Consider the following 15,428-nt stretch of genomic DNA (forward strand, 5'->3'; position numbering starts at 1 on the left):
ATCCCCTTTCACAATCATAGTCTAGGTCTGTTAGTCAGTGCCCCACTGGAATATATAAAATAATAACTTGAAAACAATAGAAGTAATGTTCAGAAATGCAATAGATTATTATAATGCAGTTTTTAACTAATGGGAATATTGTTAAGATTATTTTGGTTTATTTTGGTGTACTTTTTACTGCACAACATTAACTGTCAGTAGCCAATCCAGACCAGAACAGGTGTGGCTAATTAAGGGAGGCATGGAACACTGAGGAGTAACTGTCAATTTATTGCATTTGCTGAAGAATGCTCAATGGCAATCACTGCTTACTGTGAGGACTAATTAGTTAGCTGCTGGGCCTAGTGAGTCAACCAGAACAGGTGTTGCCAATTAAGGGTTCTGACAGTTACTCTTCAGTGTTCATTAGCTAAGTTAGATTATGTTATTTGTACTACTGCTATACATGGGTTCTCAATTTCTGTTTTCCCCTGGCTGCGCAACCCTGGCTGCACACAACTCAACCTCTGATTGTTGGTAACCACTGTCGGTCAAAAAAATAGCTCACATGGTTGACGGCCAATGTCTTGCCCCTCCCCACAACACCGTTTTATAAACAAACAAAAAAGCATGTATGCTTTGGCCCAAAAGGCAAGCACACTTTTAGCATTTTCTACAAGAATGCAGTCTAGTTTAATAAAAAATTGTGCTATACTTTTCCTGCCAACCTGCTGCGGCCCCCCTAGCACCCCTTTGCGGCCCCCCAGGGGTCCCCGGCCCCCTATTTGAAGACCACTGCTGCCACAGCAAGACAAGAATGAAAGCAATGACACATAATATGTTTTATGATTTAAGGTAGTTGATTAGTTAAAAATATGTTGAAGTTTGTTTCATGAATCCTTGGATTGAAATTAAATTGTTATTGTAGTCCTTCACTATGCCACATAGAGTGGATTTGAGAGACACATTTTAATTGACTCATGTTGATTGGTTTGTCAAGATGTTAGCAAGTGAACTATAAACAGTAGGAAAGAGGTTGAAAAATACAAGGCCATTGTGAGTGTATGTGGTTTACCCTGACAGAGTTGTATCTGCAATGCTTATCCGTGGAAACATGAATTTCAAAAGAGCAATTTGAAGTATACGGCTAGCGCAAATATGAGAAAATGTAAACATGGCAACTATGAAGAATGGCATGAGGGATCTAGAGCAGATCATCTCTTCTGATTGCCTCTCTGCCTTGTGTGTGTGTCTTGTTTTTCTTTTGTTTCAGCCTGATCTCCAAAAATTCTGTGCTCCTGGACACGGATGTGAAGGACACGAAATCTGTGCACGGATTTTGCCAAAAATGTTTTTCGTGATGGGCACACGGAAGTGCTTTCTATAGGCTATTACCACAGCACTGTGTTAACTCTATCATTAGAAAATACATACCAAATGCTAATCCTAAACAAAATAATGCTATAGCAATTTAAGTTGTGCCCTTACCAAAACATTCCCTAACCTTCACCTGTCATTAAAGACATATTTTTGAGAAATACCTTTTCCAGTTGGTTGCTAGGCTATCAAATTCATATAATGAATGAAAGAAAACTAGCTGTGCCCAGACCAAAACAATCCCTAACCCTAACCTGTCAGTAAGAAAAAAAAAAATTGAGAAAAAATATTTGAAATTGGAAAAATCCTGAGAAAACACAAGACTGTGGAAACATAGAGCTAGGGGAGTATAGAGAGAGCACTTCTGTGTGTCAATCACGAAAAATAATTCAGTGTCCAGGAGCACGGAATTTTGGCAAACTCCGTGCTCCTGGACACAGATTTTGTGTCCTTAACATCCGTGTCCAGGAGCACAAATTTTTTGGAGATCATGTTGTTTGTTTTGTTGAACACAAAAGGTCATCTGTTATGACACTGTCATACGTATGACGACGGCGTAAAGCAAAGTTTTACCGTCTGCTGTGACTCTGCTGATGATACCATCTGCACCAAGGGCTACTGTTCTCAATGGCGTTTGTCTGCTGTGGCTCTGCTGGTGGTTCAATCTGCATCAGAGCGCTACTGTTCTCAATGAGAGGAGTCCCCCCTTTTGCCCCCCTCCCCCTACCGTCTGTTGTGACTGGTGGTAGTGTGCGGTGAACACTGACCTGCCGCTGGTCCAGCCGCTCTATGGTGGCGTTGGCCCCATAGGCGTGGCAGGACTCCACGATGTAGTCGGAGCTGATGCCCAGCACGGAGCAGGAATCCCCGCACGAGCCGTCTGCCACCACGATCACCCGAGGCCACTGGCCACACGGGATACGCCGTAGGTACTCCTCCGAGAACTGCATGATGGGAGAGAGGACAGGGCAGAGAGAGAGACACACAGAGTGCTGTAAATGGTGAATTGTAAATGGACTGCATTTACAATGGTGCCTTTCCACTCCTTCGAGCACTAAAAGCACTTCACATTGTATGACTCACATTTACCCATTCAGACTCACATGCACACACCAGTGACCGTGGCTGGAACGCAGGAGCAATTTGGTGTGAAGTATCTTGTGCAAGGACACACTGATGGGGTCAAGCAGAGTGGGGCTTGAACCTGCAACCTTCTGGTTGCCGTACAGGCACCTCTACCACCTGATCCACCACCGCCCCAGTACTGGTACAGATTTGGATACCGTTTTGGAGCCAGAGACGGACATCTTGGGTTCAGACTGTAAAGTCAACTGTCCTGGCTGCCACATAATTGTTCCATCCAGAGTTACAGACAATTTCGTAGCCTCTTACTGCGGATGGGGTCGCCGGCCGGCCTATTCACTATTTAATGAAAATACTCAACTACATTATAACGACATTGCTATGACATTACTGAGAGCCTTAAGTAACAGATTAAGACATAGACATTATAATTACATAGGCTCTGTGCGCTAAGGGGTTAAACCAGTAGTTCCCGACCTGGGGGTGAAGACCCCTAAGGGGCTCACCAAGCATCCACTGGAGGTTGCGGAATCCTCTTGATGTCAAGAGATTAAATCATTTATATAGTTAATATGTTGCATCAATGACAAAGCCTTTAATTCATATGAGTGACAAAACAACAAAACCCAAGGTCCACACTACACATATATTTAAATAGATACAAATAATTCATTCATAATGAGGAGCAGAGCATTTTTTATGTGTAACACCTTTCGTGGAGCACATGTGTGGTGCACAGGTTACCAAAGTTTACAAGAAAAAGGTTGGGAACCACTGCCGTAGCCTCTTTGCACAGATGGGCCCGCCGGCCTGTTCACTATTAGCTGAAAACACTCAACTACATCATAACAACATTGCTATGACATTACAGACAGTCTTAGTCAGTACAATTTTTGCGAACATAAACTCTGTGCAAATAGAAGCTCAGCGAAATAACCTGTCTTGTGAACTAGTGAAGGCAGATATAAACGAAATGCTTGCCAAAGTATGCACTTTCTCAACATCAGTTTGTTCACCGCTGTTTGGAGCAGACCCTGTTTCTGTCTGTGAGTGATTATTTGTGTCGATATGTAAGCTACTGTTTGTTTTGACAGTGTGTGTATGTGTGTGTGTGTGTGTGTGTGTGTGTGCGCGCGTGCGTGCGTACATGCGTGCGCGCGTGTGTGTGTGTCTGTCTGTCTAGATCAAGTCAAGTGAAGTGTACTTCATTTTCAAAAATCTTTGTAACAGGGTTAACACAGAAGTTTGAAATTGCGTTTGACCTCCAGTGTGCAGTTAAACTAAACATGCATATAAGACATTAACAAAACACACACACACGCACGCATGCATACAATGTGCAGTAAAAAAACGAACATACATGAATTTACATACTTTCTCTGACACATTCACTCACAACACAAACACAACTACACAGACACACACACACACACACAGACACAGACACAGACACACACACACACACACACACACACACACACACACACACACACACACACACACACACACACACACACACACACACACACACACACACACACACACACACACACGTGCAGTAGAAGAACTAACATACTGATGCAAGACATGTACAATAAATAAATACACACACACACACACACACACATAGCAGCAGAGAGTACAATCAGTGGTGGTTTAGGTTGTGTGTCCTGTAGTAGATGGCGTGTATAGGGTGCAGAGGGTAAAGTGCAAGAGGCATGGTGAGATGAATGTTGATGGAATGCTCTTCAGTGGCTGGGGATGCTGGGAGTGGGTTTGTGCGTGTTTGTGTGCCTGGGTCTGGGCATACAAGGAGAGCGACAAAGACAGGAGAGTTGAAGTAGTCTGAGCGAGAGAGAGAGTTGATCCCCTCAGGGAGAGTGATTGCTGAGGCGTGACACCCTTCTGTAATGTCCATAATGTGCCTTTTTAACCGACACACACACACGCACGCACACGCACACACACACGCACACACACACACACGCACGCACACACAAACTAGCGCACACACAAACACACACACTAGTGAATGTCCAACAGAGCGTGACTTCCCCACCTAAATCCCCTTAAGCTTCAGAGTGCCTTTGTAGGGAGTGGAAGAAATCTGCAGAGACACACACTACAGCACCGCTTTTTGAAGGACGGACACACACACACACACATACACCTGAGAGAACACTGTTTTTTGAGGCACCTCAATCTCTCTCTCTCTCTCTTTCTCTCTCTCTCTCTCTCTCTCTCTCTCTCTCTCTCTCTCTCTCTCTCTCTCTCTTTCACTCTCTCTCTCTCTCTCTCTCTCTCTCTCTCTCTCTCTCTCTCTCTCTCTCTCTCACACACACACTCACACTCACACTCACACACACACACACACACCAAGGACAATTTTGGAGGCACATCAGGCACACACACACACCACACATGGGAGGCGAAATCTATCAGTCAGGTAGATAGACCTGTCAGATAGACCTGTCTGACTCAGATTTTACCACTTACTCTTCGTTCCTGTGACAATTTTTGGGCAGATGGGGACATTTGGCGCACTGGGACATCCTCCTGTGGTCTAATCTAAACCAAAACACACCAGAATAACACTGACCTCATTCATCTCACTGACACATTTTAACTGGCATTACATTGCTGATGCTATCAATGCTTTCTAAACTATGTTCTAATCATGTTGACAAGGGGATATGAATGCTGTTAAGCAAACTGATTTTGCTTTCAAGGCACCGAGATTGATGTCTTTATATTTTAGTCACTGGATTTGAAAATCAAATATGTAGGCCTCCGTTAAACCTGTATTTGCAAATTGAGGTTGACACAGGCCAGAGTGTGTATGTGTGTGTGTGTGCGTGCAGTGCGCAGTGCGCACACTCATGTACGTAAGTGTGTGTGTGATAGAGAGAGCATAGAGAGAGAATGCGACAGAGACAGAGATACAGCAAGAGAGAGGAAAGATGGGCTGAGAGATAGCAAGACGGAGAGTGTGTGTCACTGTGGGTGGCAGATCAGAGAGTGAACTGGCCCTTTAAATGAGTCCTGAGTCTCTCTCTCTCTCTCTCTCTCTCTCTCTCTCTCTCTCTCTCTCTCTCTCTCTCTCTCTCTCTCTCTCTCTCTCTCTCTCTCTCTTTATCACTGTATCTCTGTAGTGTGTGTGTGTGTGTGTGTGTGTATGTGTGTTTGCGCGTGTGTGTACACCTTATCCAAATAGGAAGGTTTGTTTAATCTGCTTTAGTTTACACAGACACGGTAGGCATCCTGCAGCACAGGATATGTCACTAATACAACATCGGCCGTTCACACGCAAATGATAATATTTGCCATATAAAGGCATGATAGTTAAACGGCAGTGCGTAAATCACAACTGATTAAATCCACTGAGGAGGGGAGATCATATTGCTTTTAAACCAACACCAGTACTGCTGCCATCACTGTGCCTCAGAGGTAAACAGATTGGACATTGGGCTACATCCCCCATAACATTATGCATGCACTAAACAAGAGAGAGTGCATCGCGTGGACCACCTGCAATGATCCCGTGTCAGGCATCGTATTTCATTGTAAAGGTCAGCTGGTGCCTGACTACAATACACAGGGAGACTAACTGAAGCAGTCAGATAGAGAGAGGGAGGGAGTGAGAGGGAGAAATGGAGGGAAAGAATGAGGGAGAGAGGGAGAGAGAGAGAGAGAGAGAGAGAGAGAGAGAGAGGGAGAGAGGGAGAGAGAGAGAGAGAGAGAGAGAATGAGAACAAGAAAGTAAACAAGGTGACAAGAATCAGATGCGATACAGACACAACAGGAAATAGATAGTGCGCGCGTGTGTGTGTGTGTGTGTGTGTGTGTGTGTGTGTGTGTGTGTGTGTGTGTGTGTGTGTGTGTGTGTGTGTGTGTGTGTGTGTGTGTGTGTGTGCGTGCGTTAGCGTGTGTGCACGCGTGTGTGTGTGTGTGTTGTTTATGTTTTTGAGTGCAGGAAAGGCTCTGATCTGAACATCTGAAGGAACATCATTATCTGAGTTGAAGGAGGTGGTTGCATGAGCATTGGATAGCGTTATTGAAAAGGGCATACTCTTACCATCAGCAAATTACTATAGGGGAAATAATGACAAAGACAGGGAAAGAAAGAGGAAGGGAAAGAGAGGAAGAGCTAAAGGGGGAAAGCAAATGAGGGGGAAAACAGAGAAAGAAAGAGCAAAAGGTTGAGAGGGGAGGTTGAGAGAGAGAGAGAGAGAGAGAGAGAGAGAGAGAGAGAGAGAGATGGGGATATAGAAAGATGGAGAGAGAAAGAAGAGAGAATGAGAAAAGATAAAAATAGAGGGAGGTAAGAGACACAGATTGAGGGGGGGAGAAGGAGATAGAATAATTCTTTTGAGAAAAAGACAGAAAAGAGATGCAAGTGGAGCGATAAAAACATTAAGAGAGAGGGAGATAGAGAGCCATTATCTTTAGATTGAAGGATAGAGAGAGAGAGAGATGTACAATGAAACATCATCTTGAGCAAGAGAAAGATAAAAGAGAGAGGCAGGATGAGTGAGAGATATAGGGAGATATAGGGAGAGGAAGAGATAGAAAAAGGGAGGGTGATAGATGAATTGATCGATAGATAGATAGATAGATAGATAGATAGATAGATAGAGAGGGTAAGGCGGAGAGATAGAGGGACCTCATCTGGAGGTTGAAAGAGCAGCCGAGGCCTCTTGGCTGCGCTGGGCTGTGTTGCGCTGGGCAGCCCGGGGCCAATCGGGTTACCTGGGGAGGATTTTTTTTTCAGGATGAGTCCCCTGGTGTGAACACTGGATCTATTAAATCACTTTATTACCGCTGCCAGAGGGGGACATGCGTCAGCACGCTCCTCTCGTGTCCACCCTTACACAAACACACACACACACACACACACACACACACACACACACACACACACACACACACACACACACACACACACACACACACACACACACACACACACACACACACACACACACACGCACACGCAAGCGCCACCCTCTGAGCTACTGTATTGCACACAGAGCAGAGCAGCACACTGGGGATCAAATCCAATATAGAGATGGGCCTCCCTCCCTCTCTCCCTCCGTTTCTCCCTCCCTTTCTCCCTGCCCCGTAGCTTCAGGCGTCAGCACCTCCTTAACACCTCACTGCACCTGTGTGTGTGTGTGCGTGTGTGTGTGTGCGTGTGTGTGCATCCGTGCAATACAAAGCACTGCACAGCTTAAGCTGAGAGACCAAATCACTGACTGTTTGCTATTCAGACTTTTCCTCTCACATACAGTACAGTCAGTCCCCTTCCAGAGATTACTATAAGGCCTCAGTGGTAGGTAACGGGGCTGGACTAGACCTGTGTTTCTGAAGTACAGAGGGGATGAAGAGGGGAAAGAAGAAGAACTGAAAGGGTGAAGATTCTCATTCATCCAGTCCATCATGTAGCCTCTTTGTGCCGATTGGCCTGCTAGTGAGATGTTCTGTCTTTGCTGGAGGACTCATGGAAGAACAACCTCATAAAAACACAGCTAGTAACATTACTAAGAGTCTTAAGTAACAGATAACTGTAAGACTGGGTCATTACAATTTAGGGTGAGAGATTTCTTCAGTTCCCAATTCTGATGTGGAAATAGGTTCACCAGAACCTTATTAGGGGAAGCAAGATCAGGAACGCTCAGCAGCTCTAAAGAGGAGGTCGAAGAAGCTCTGAGGCTAACACACTGTGACCCACAGAGGTATGAACACCTGGGCAGCCACCCGAAGATCATTGGCGTGCCACCCCCTTCCGAACCTTTGGTGACCCGGGAACCAACCTGGAAGGAAGTGGAGGAGGTGGTGAAAAGGGCAAGGACAGCATCAGCCCCTGGACCAAGTGGTTTGCCTTACAAAGTATACAAGAAGTGCCCACTTCTTCTTCGTATACTTTGGAAGCTCCTCCGGACAATCTGGGCGAAGGGTAACATACCGACCACCTGGAGAGTGTCAGAGGGCTGCTTTGTGCCAAAAGAGAAGGACTCTTCTGAGATCGGCCAATTCCGCACAATCTCTCTGCTGAGTGTAGAAGCCAAGATTTTCTTCTCAGTCTTGGCAAGAAGAATAACAACCTACATGACAGCAAATGGCTATGTTAACACCTCGATCCAGAAGGGGGGGATTCCAGGATTCTCTGGGTGCCTGGAAACACACCACCATCCTCAGCCATCTGATCCAGGAGGCCAGGGGGAGCAAGGGCAACCTAACAGTTGTCTGGCTGGACCTCGCAAATGCATATGGGTCCATGCCCCATTCCCTCATCAACAAGGCCATGGAGCAGTACCACCTCCCGGACAAGATCAGGCAGATGATCAACAGCTACCTGGGGTCATTTAAACTGCGGTTTCAGACTGCCAAGTTCACCACCATATGGCAGTCGCTGGAGAAGGGCATCGTGACGGGATGCATAGTATCCCCCATTCTGTTCATCATGGGGATGAATCTCTTGATTACAGCAGCAGCAGCAGAGGCCAAGGGACCAGTCACGGCAGCAGGGAGCAGACAACCTCCACTGAGAGGATTCATGGATGACCTCACCATAACAACCGCAACACATGTGCAGGCAAGGTGGATCCTGAAGACTCTTGGGGCCTTGGCATCATGGGCAAGAATGGCTTTTAAGCCCAGAAAGTCACGGAGCATGGTGATAAGGAGGGGGAAACTGACAGAGACTTTCGAACTGCACGTCCAAGGTGAGCAGATCCCTACGATCAGGGAGAACCCCATTAAGTGCCTGGGAAAGTGGTACGACGACACCCTCAGTGACAGGAACAACATCACTGACACTGCCAAATCAGGCGGACGAATGGCTAAGGAGAATTGACAAGTCAGGCCTACCTGGCAAGTTCAAGTCTTGGATATACCAACATGGGCTCCTGCCGAGGCTGATGTGGTTGCTGACAGTCTATCAGATCCCAATGACTGCAGTGGAGGGAGTGGAGAGGAAGGTGAACAAGCACCTGAGGCGGTGGCTGGGTATCCCTCCCAGCTTCACAGCCGTGGGGCTCTACATTCGATCAGGCCAACTCCAACTCCCTTTCTCCTCTGTGGTGGAGGAGTTCAAGGTGGCGAAGTGCAGGGTGGCAATGATGCTCAGAGACTCAAGAGATGAGCAAGTAAGCAATGCAGGGGTTACAACGCGAACAGGCCGTAAGTGGGCAGCAGACACTGCTGTCAAGCAAGCTGAAAGCTCCCTCGAGCTGAAAGACATTATTGGCAATGTCTGCACGGGCCAACAAGAACTGGGAATATCCCACTTTACCCAGTGGAGCAAGGCAAACGCGCAGCAGAGGCGAGAGATGGTGCAAGCGGAAGTTCGCCACCAAGAGGAGGAGACACGGAAGGCGAAAGCTGTAGAACTGGCAACCCAGGGAACATGGACCAGATGGGACCTTCCAAACAGGAGGGTCCACTTGGACTGAGCTCTGGAGGCTAGAAACCTTCCGTGTTAGCTTCCTCCTCAGGTCTGTGTACGACACACTCCCATCACCAGCAAACCTTGTTAGGTGGGGCCTGAGAGAGGACCCACTCTGCAAGTTATGTGGCAAGAGGGGAACACTGGCCCACATTCTAGCAGCTGGTGCCAAATCGCTCTGGCTCAGGGGAGGTACAGGTGGCGTCACGACCAAGTGCTCCGCGTGATGGTGACATTTTTTGAGCAGGCCAGGAGAAAGACCACAACCGACCAAGCCACAAGCACCATCGCTGCAATTTGTCAGGGCAGGAGAAAAAAAACATCCTCAGTTAGAAGAGCCAGGACCAACATCCTCCAGGGGGCACAAAGTTGGGAGATGTCAGCAGACCTGGGGAAAAAACTCACTTTCCCCCCCATCGTCCAGACCACTTTGAGGCCTGACATTGTCATCTGGTCAGAGCAGGCTAAGAAAATCATCCTGGTCGAGCTGACAGTGCCTTGGGAGGAAGGCTGTGAGGAAGCCCATGAGAGGAAAAGCCTAAAATACCAGGATCTCATCATGGAATGCAAGGAGAAGGGCTGGCAAGCATGGCTCTTTCCAGTGGAGGTCGGGTGTAGGGGGTTCCCGGCACAGTCAACGTGGTCGGTGCTCACTACACTCGGCATATCTGGCAAGGAGAGGAAGACAGCTGTGCGCAGGATAGGGGAGGCAGCAGAGAGAGCCTCATGCTGGTTGTGGTTTAAGAGGGAGGAGGGGGGCTGGAGGCCTGGAGCTGATGGGCAGTGACCTGGCCACCACTGCTGACCCGCCAGCTTGAGGGTGTTACGGTTAAGGGTCGAAACACCCCAAGATAGCTGGACACCGTCTGACGATATCAGCTTCAGGCCTAAAGCCACCCACAGTCACCTTAGGGAGTGGCTGTATGCATGGCATCACGTGATGTATTAAACAGCTGATGTGGAAATCTCAAAACAAGAAAAATTAAAGATAGATGGAATTAGTTGCATTTGCAACCACATAGGGGTAGCGATATGACAATATTAAATCGTGAACTGTTAAACCGAGTACAAGATCGTCTCGAATCTTAATCGTGATAGGACATTTTTAGCCATATCGCCCACCCCTACAGAGATATGCATGAATGCTCTGCAACCAACGTGGACAGAAATGTCTGACGTGACTTCTAAAGATTAAAAAACGCTACTGTCTGCTTGAAGCAGCAAGTGAACTGCCTCGCAAACATGTGGACTGCCCACACAATTCAAGGCAGCTAAAGGAGCGCCAATCAGGGCAGATTACATGGAGGACGTCCCATGGCAGTGCAGCCAGGGTACACCTACGTGCAGCTGTTCCCACGATGACTTAACACCATGTGTTTATAAATAAAATCAAAATAACCATAATAAAATTGCCTTGACTTGACCATGTGACGTAAATATGCAGCAGAAGTCACTCCCATATGCCCCGTCGTGGACACCTCGTAGCCAGAGTGCTTCACGCAGTCGCTGTGCGCACGTGCGCTGCACTGATCTGCACAAAATGCGGCATCAAAAACAATCCCATTGACAACAAAAAGCCCAGTGGGGCCAAAGGTCACACTGTCAGCTGTCACAGCACGTAGAGGCGGATAGCTAGTCGGGCAGCTATGTTGTGCTCTGTTATGACTTATTCTGTCATAAAACACAAGCTCTCAAGGCTGTTATACGCTTGGCATCTATAAAACACTTAATGTCTTTTAATTTGCCTGAATGCTCAGCATGTCACCAGCATTGGTCAGAAGGGAAAAAAAGGAAGGAGGAAAAAAAACAAGGGGCTGTCATTTCATATTTTATTAGAGGCTATTAATAGCTCGGCTAATGCTCAGGCTAGGCATGCTCTGTGGTATGCGCGGTCGGCGACTCGCTCAGTCAGTCGCCTGCACACCCGTGACGAAGATAAATATCCTGGAGGGACGTGGATTATGCATTCTAATATTGGCAGGCCTGGTCTGTTGTAACGCGGGATGCTATCTGGACGTGTGTGTTGTGTGTGCGTGTGTGTGTGTGTGTGTGTGTGTGTGTGTACGGGTGTGTGTATGAGAGAAAGAGAGAGAGAGAGAGAGAGAGAGAGAGAGAGAGAGAGAGTGCGCCCATGCATGTTTGTGTGTGTGTGGATGGGTGTGTCTGTGAGTGTGTGCATGTGTGCACTGTGCACAGGTGTGTGTGTGTGTGTGTGTGTGTGTGTGTGTATAAATGTGTGTAGGCCTATGTGTATGTGTATGTGTATGTGTATGGATGTGTACACAGGTGTGTGTGTGTGTGTGTGTGTGTGTGTGTGTGTGTGTGTGTGTGTGTGTGTGTGTGTGTGTGTGTGTGTGTGTGTGTGTGTGTGAGTGTGTGCATGGTGCACAGGTGTGTGTGTGTGTCTGTGAGTGTGTGCATGTGTGCACAGGTGTGTGTGTGTGTGTGTGTCCTCATGCGTGTCTTATGTGTGTATAAGGGTGTGACTGCAATCACAGCGGAATATTACAGTAACCCCTGACAGACAGACAGCCGCATGTCTCCTCAAGAGAGGAGAGCTAGCAAATAGGTAAACAGGTCAGATCCCATTGGCTTTGATTCATGCCTGCACTGGAAATTACAGCTGACATCAAATGGAGCAGATCGCTCCCATCTGTGTCTAGACTAGTCGGAATATTTGTGTTCGTTCTGCCTGCACCCCTCCCCTCACCTCACTTCCTCTCCTCTCTTCTCCTCTCCTCTTCTATGCTATGCTCCCCCTCTCCTCTCTTCTCCTCTCCTCTCCTGCACTGGCTCTAGAGGCGGGAGAGGAGTAATAGAAGAAAACAATAACACGACAATCTACATCCCTGCATGGTATGAATCACAATGTCACAAAGTGTCTTGGCAACCCCATAACAATGTTATCTACAACGTTATTTACATAACGCTCTCCAGCAGTTGACCTCTCCCAAGGCCCAGGCTAAATAGTGCCTCCTTTTGTTTTAGAAAGAGAATGTGGAAAGCCAAAGTCAAACTATAGTTGCACAAGTTAAACTGGTTCACTCACTGGCTGTATGTAGCCTATATGATCCTCTGGTAGGGTGTGGGGGTGAGGGTATTTTTACAGGTGCATTGAGGATACATTCATCCACCTGTCTACACTAGCCAAATGACTATTTCTGATGCAATGTGGCAGTGCAGAGCATACAGATACACGTGCATGACATTTGCTCCAGTAATCACACGGATCAAAGGCAGTAAATCATTTCAGCAGCCTCGACACATGCTTAGCCCTCTGCCCTGAATGGAATTACTTGCGGTGTGTGTTGTGCAATCAGATATGAGTGTCCCACCAATCTGCAACGGCTTAAATCTGCCAGCAGAAAAACTGCGCGCCTCACAGGTCATGAAGTCAGCATGCCTTATCCCTGAATGAGTGCACCGGGATGACTGGGCGGGTGATTGCTAAGTGATCACTTATTTGCACACAAAAAACATACACACCTTTGTTCCTAAGTGAACTTTAACGTCGACCTTTTGCTTCTTTTGCTCCAGGATGCTGAGTAAATACTCCTGAAACACGCCGATTTTCGTGAAGAAGTGATCGTTGTGCCAGCACCCTTCCATGTTATCAAAGTCTACTCCCAAGCCTAACAGGAACCTGACGCTGCGGGGGTCCAGGGCGATTTGCTGCGGTCTGCAGAGCAGTGCGGTCCTGTAGCGCTCATCCAACACCGTGAGTTTCAGCACCTTGCCCGAGCGAACAGCGACCAAAGCCGCGGTCAGACCCACAGGACCGGAGCCCACAATCAGAACCGATATTCGAGCACGCCATTGCCTAATCCGGTCTATGCTTACTTTGACCACCACGTACACAACCACGGCCAGGAAAGTGCTGAGTGCCGTGTCGTAGACCAGTGCTCGGTAGTTCTCCTCTTCCAAGCTTTTGTTGATAAGCTCCCCAGGGTTTTCAGTTCGTGCTCCGTCCATGTCGAGTTTAAAAAAAACAGCGTGAAACGCCTGCGGGGGATAAACCTCTCTGGTTTCACTTGTTGGATAGTCGTTTTAAATCCATCTGCAACACTGTTGCCGGTGATGAATCAAGCGTAGCCTTCTACACGCAAGCATCAGAGCTGCATTGAGAGGTTGTGATAAGTCGGGAAAAGTGCTATAAATACGCCTGCCCCATCAGTTCGCATTCCTCAAAACATTCGGCATTGTGAGCAGGGGAGTCATAAACCGGAGCTGTTGTCCCTCTTTTTGTGTCTGTCGCCTGGGCTGGATTCCAGACCCTCCGGGTACACCACAGCGCTGCCAGGGCTGCTGCTTCAGGCTCAGTGACTTCGATGGTGCGTGTTGCCTTGCTGAAGGAACGCCTCTGCGCGCGACCTGTACGGGACGGGGCTCTCCCAAAACCTGCGCGGGCTCCCCGTGCTGCAGGTTCTCTACACGTGCCTTGCGCGTGGTATTTTGTGCCAGACTGTCCTGAAGAGTCCTGATTTTTCCCCCTGCATTATTTTCGGAGCGGTGTCTGATACACAAAGTGAATTCAGCCCATAAGGAAATATTGTTCTACAATTAGTTGTGTTGAAGCCTATACAGCGCAGGCTAAATGTAACTTAATTCGGCTGTTCAGCCCAAGGACGCAGAGCCACAGCAGGACAGGAGTCAATTTTTCCGTAACTTGACCAATGATGTATTTATAGCCTCGACAGTCTCTCAGGCCTCATAATAACTATCTCAGCATTTTATATCCAGAGGCTATTGATTTAATGGGGAGCTAAAAACAATGTCACTGGTGGGAAGTAAGACTACTCCAGCTTTAACTGATCTACTGTTGACCCATCATAAGGACTCCATATTTATTTACAGACAGAGGGAGAGCAGGGGTGGAGCTATAGGGGGGAAAGCAGGGCATTTGCCCCGAGGCCCAGAGCCCTCCCGAATAGGTGGAGGGGACCTTGCCAGACTTCTATTGCCTAGGCCCTCTGTCCAGTTGTTCTGCCACTGAGTGAGGGAGAAAAAACTGATGGAAAGATATGTACCATAAGGTGCTACTGCCAGCACTAAGTAAACACATTACTATCCCTCTATGCACAGCAAACAGTAGCTAACTGTTTATTTTGTAACTTTATGCACTTAAGCTGTATACGTAGTCCTCACTCAATACCTAATGCACATTGTAAGTGCACGTTGTACACATGTGCCTATAGCCGACTTCATGGGGGAAGCTAGTGCCTATGCAGACAACAACAGTGGGTGGTCTGACATTCAGTGTAACCAAATGAGCAATTGCATGTTCATAGCATAGCCTACTCCAGGGATAGGCAACCTTGATGATGAGGAGGGCTATATGGCCACGGATCTGTCTGCAACTCTTAGAGTTTGAGGTGCAGTTGGTTGCTCACAGACTGACGATATTGTTTGAAATGCAGAGGGTTCTCTACCAGCCAACACTATTATGACAATTCAGTAGTGGGGTTTTTATCTTGACATTATTATTATTACCTCCGCCAGGAGGTTATGTGATCGCCTGGGTTTGTGTGTGTGTTCGTTATTG

At 47.4% G+C, this 15,428-nt stretch overlaps 1 protein-coding gene across 1 annotated transcript in view; it reads right to left on the reverse strand.

The window, feature by feature from the left end:
• The window catches only part of si:dkey-234i14.6 (uncharacterized), a 38,720-nt gene extending 24,517 nt beyond the window's left edge, over positions 1 to 14,203 (reverse strand). Inside the window, exons 1-2 of the mRNA XM_063196643.1 lie at positions 13,373 to 14,203; positions 2,124 to 2,300 (exon numbers count right to left, since the gene is read on the reverse strand). Coding sequence (XP_063052713.1) covers positions 2,124 to 2,300; positions 13,373 to 13,858 — 663 coding nt within the window. The 5' untranslated portion in view covers positions 13,859 to 14,203. The remainder of the gene's footprint in view (positions 1 to 2,123; positions 2,301 to 13,372) is intronic.
• Positions 14,204 to 15,428: the final 1,225 nt, after the last annotated feature.

Source organism: Engraulis encrasicolus, chromosome 4, assembly GCF_034702125.1.
Source record: "Engraulis encrasicolus isolate BLACKSEA-1 chromosome 4, IST_EnEncr_1.0, whole genome shotgun sequence".
Taxonomy (NCBI): domain Eukaryota; kingdom Metazoa; phylum Chordata; class Actinopteri; order Clupeiformes; family Engraulidae; genus Engraulis; species Engraulis encrasicolus.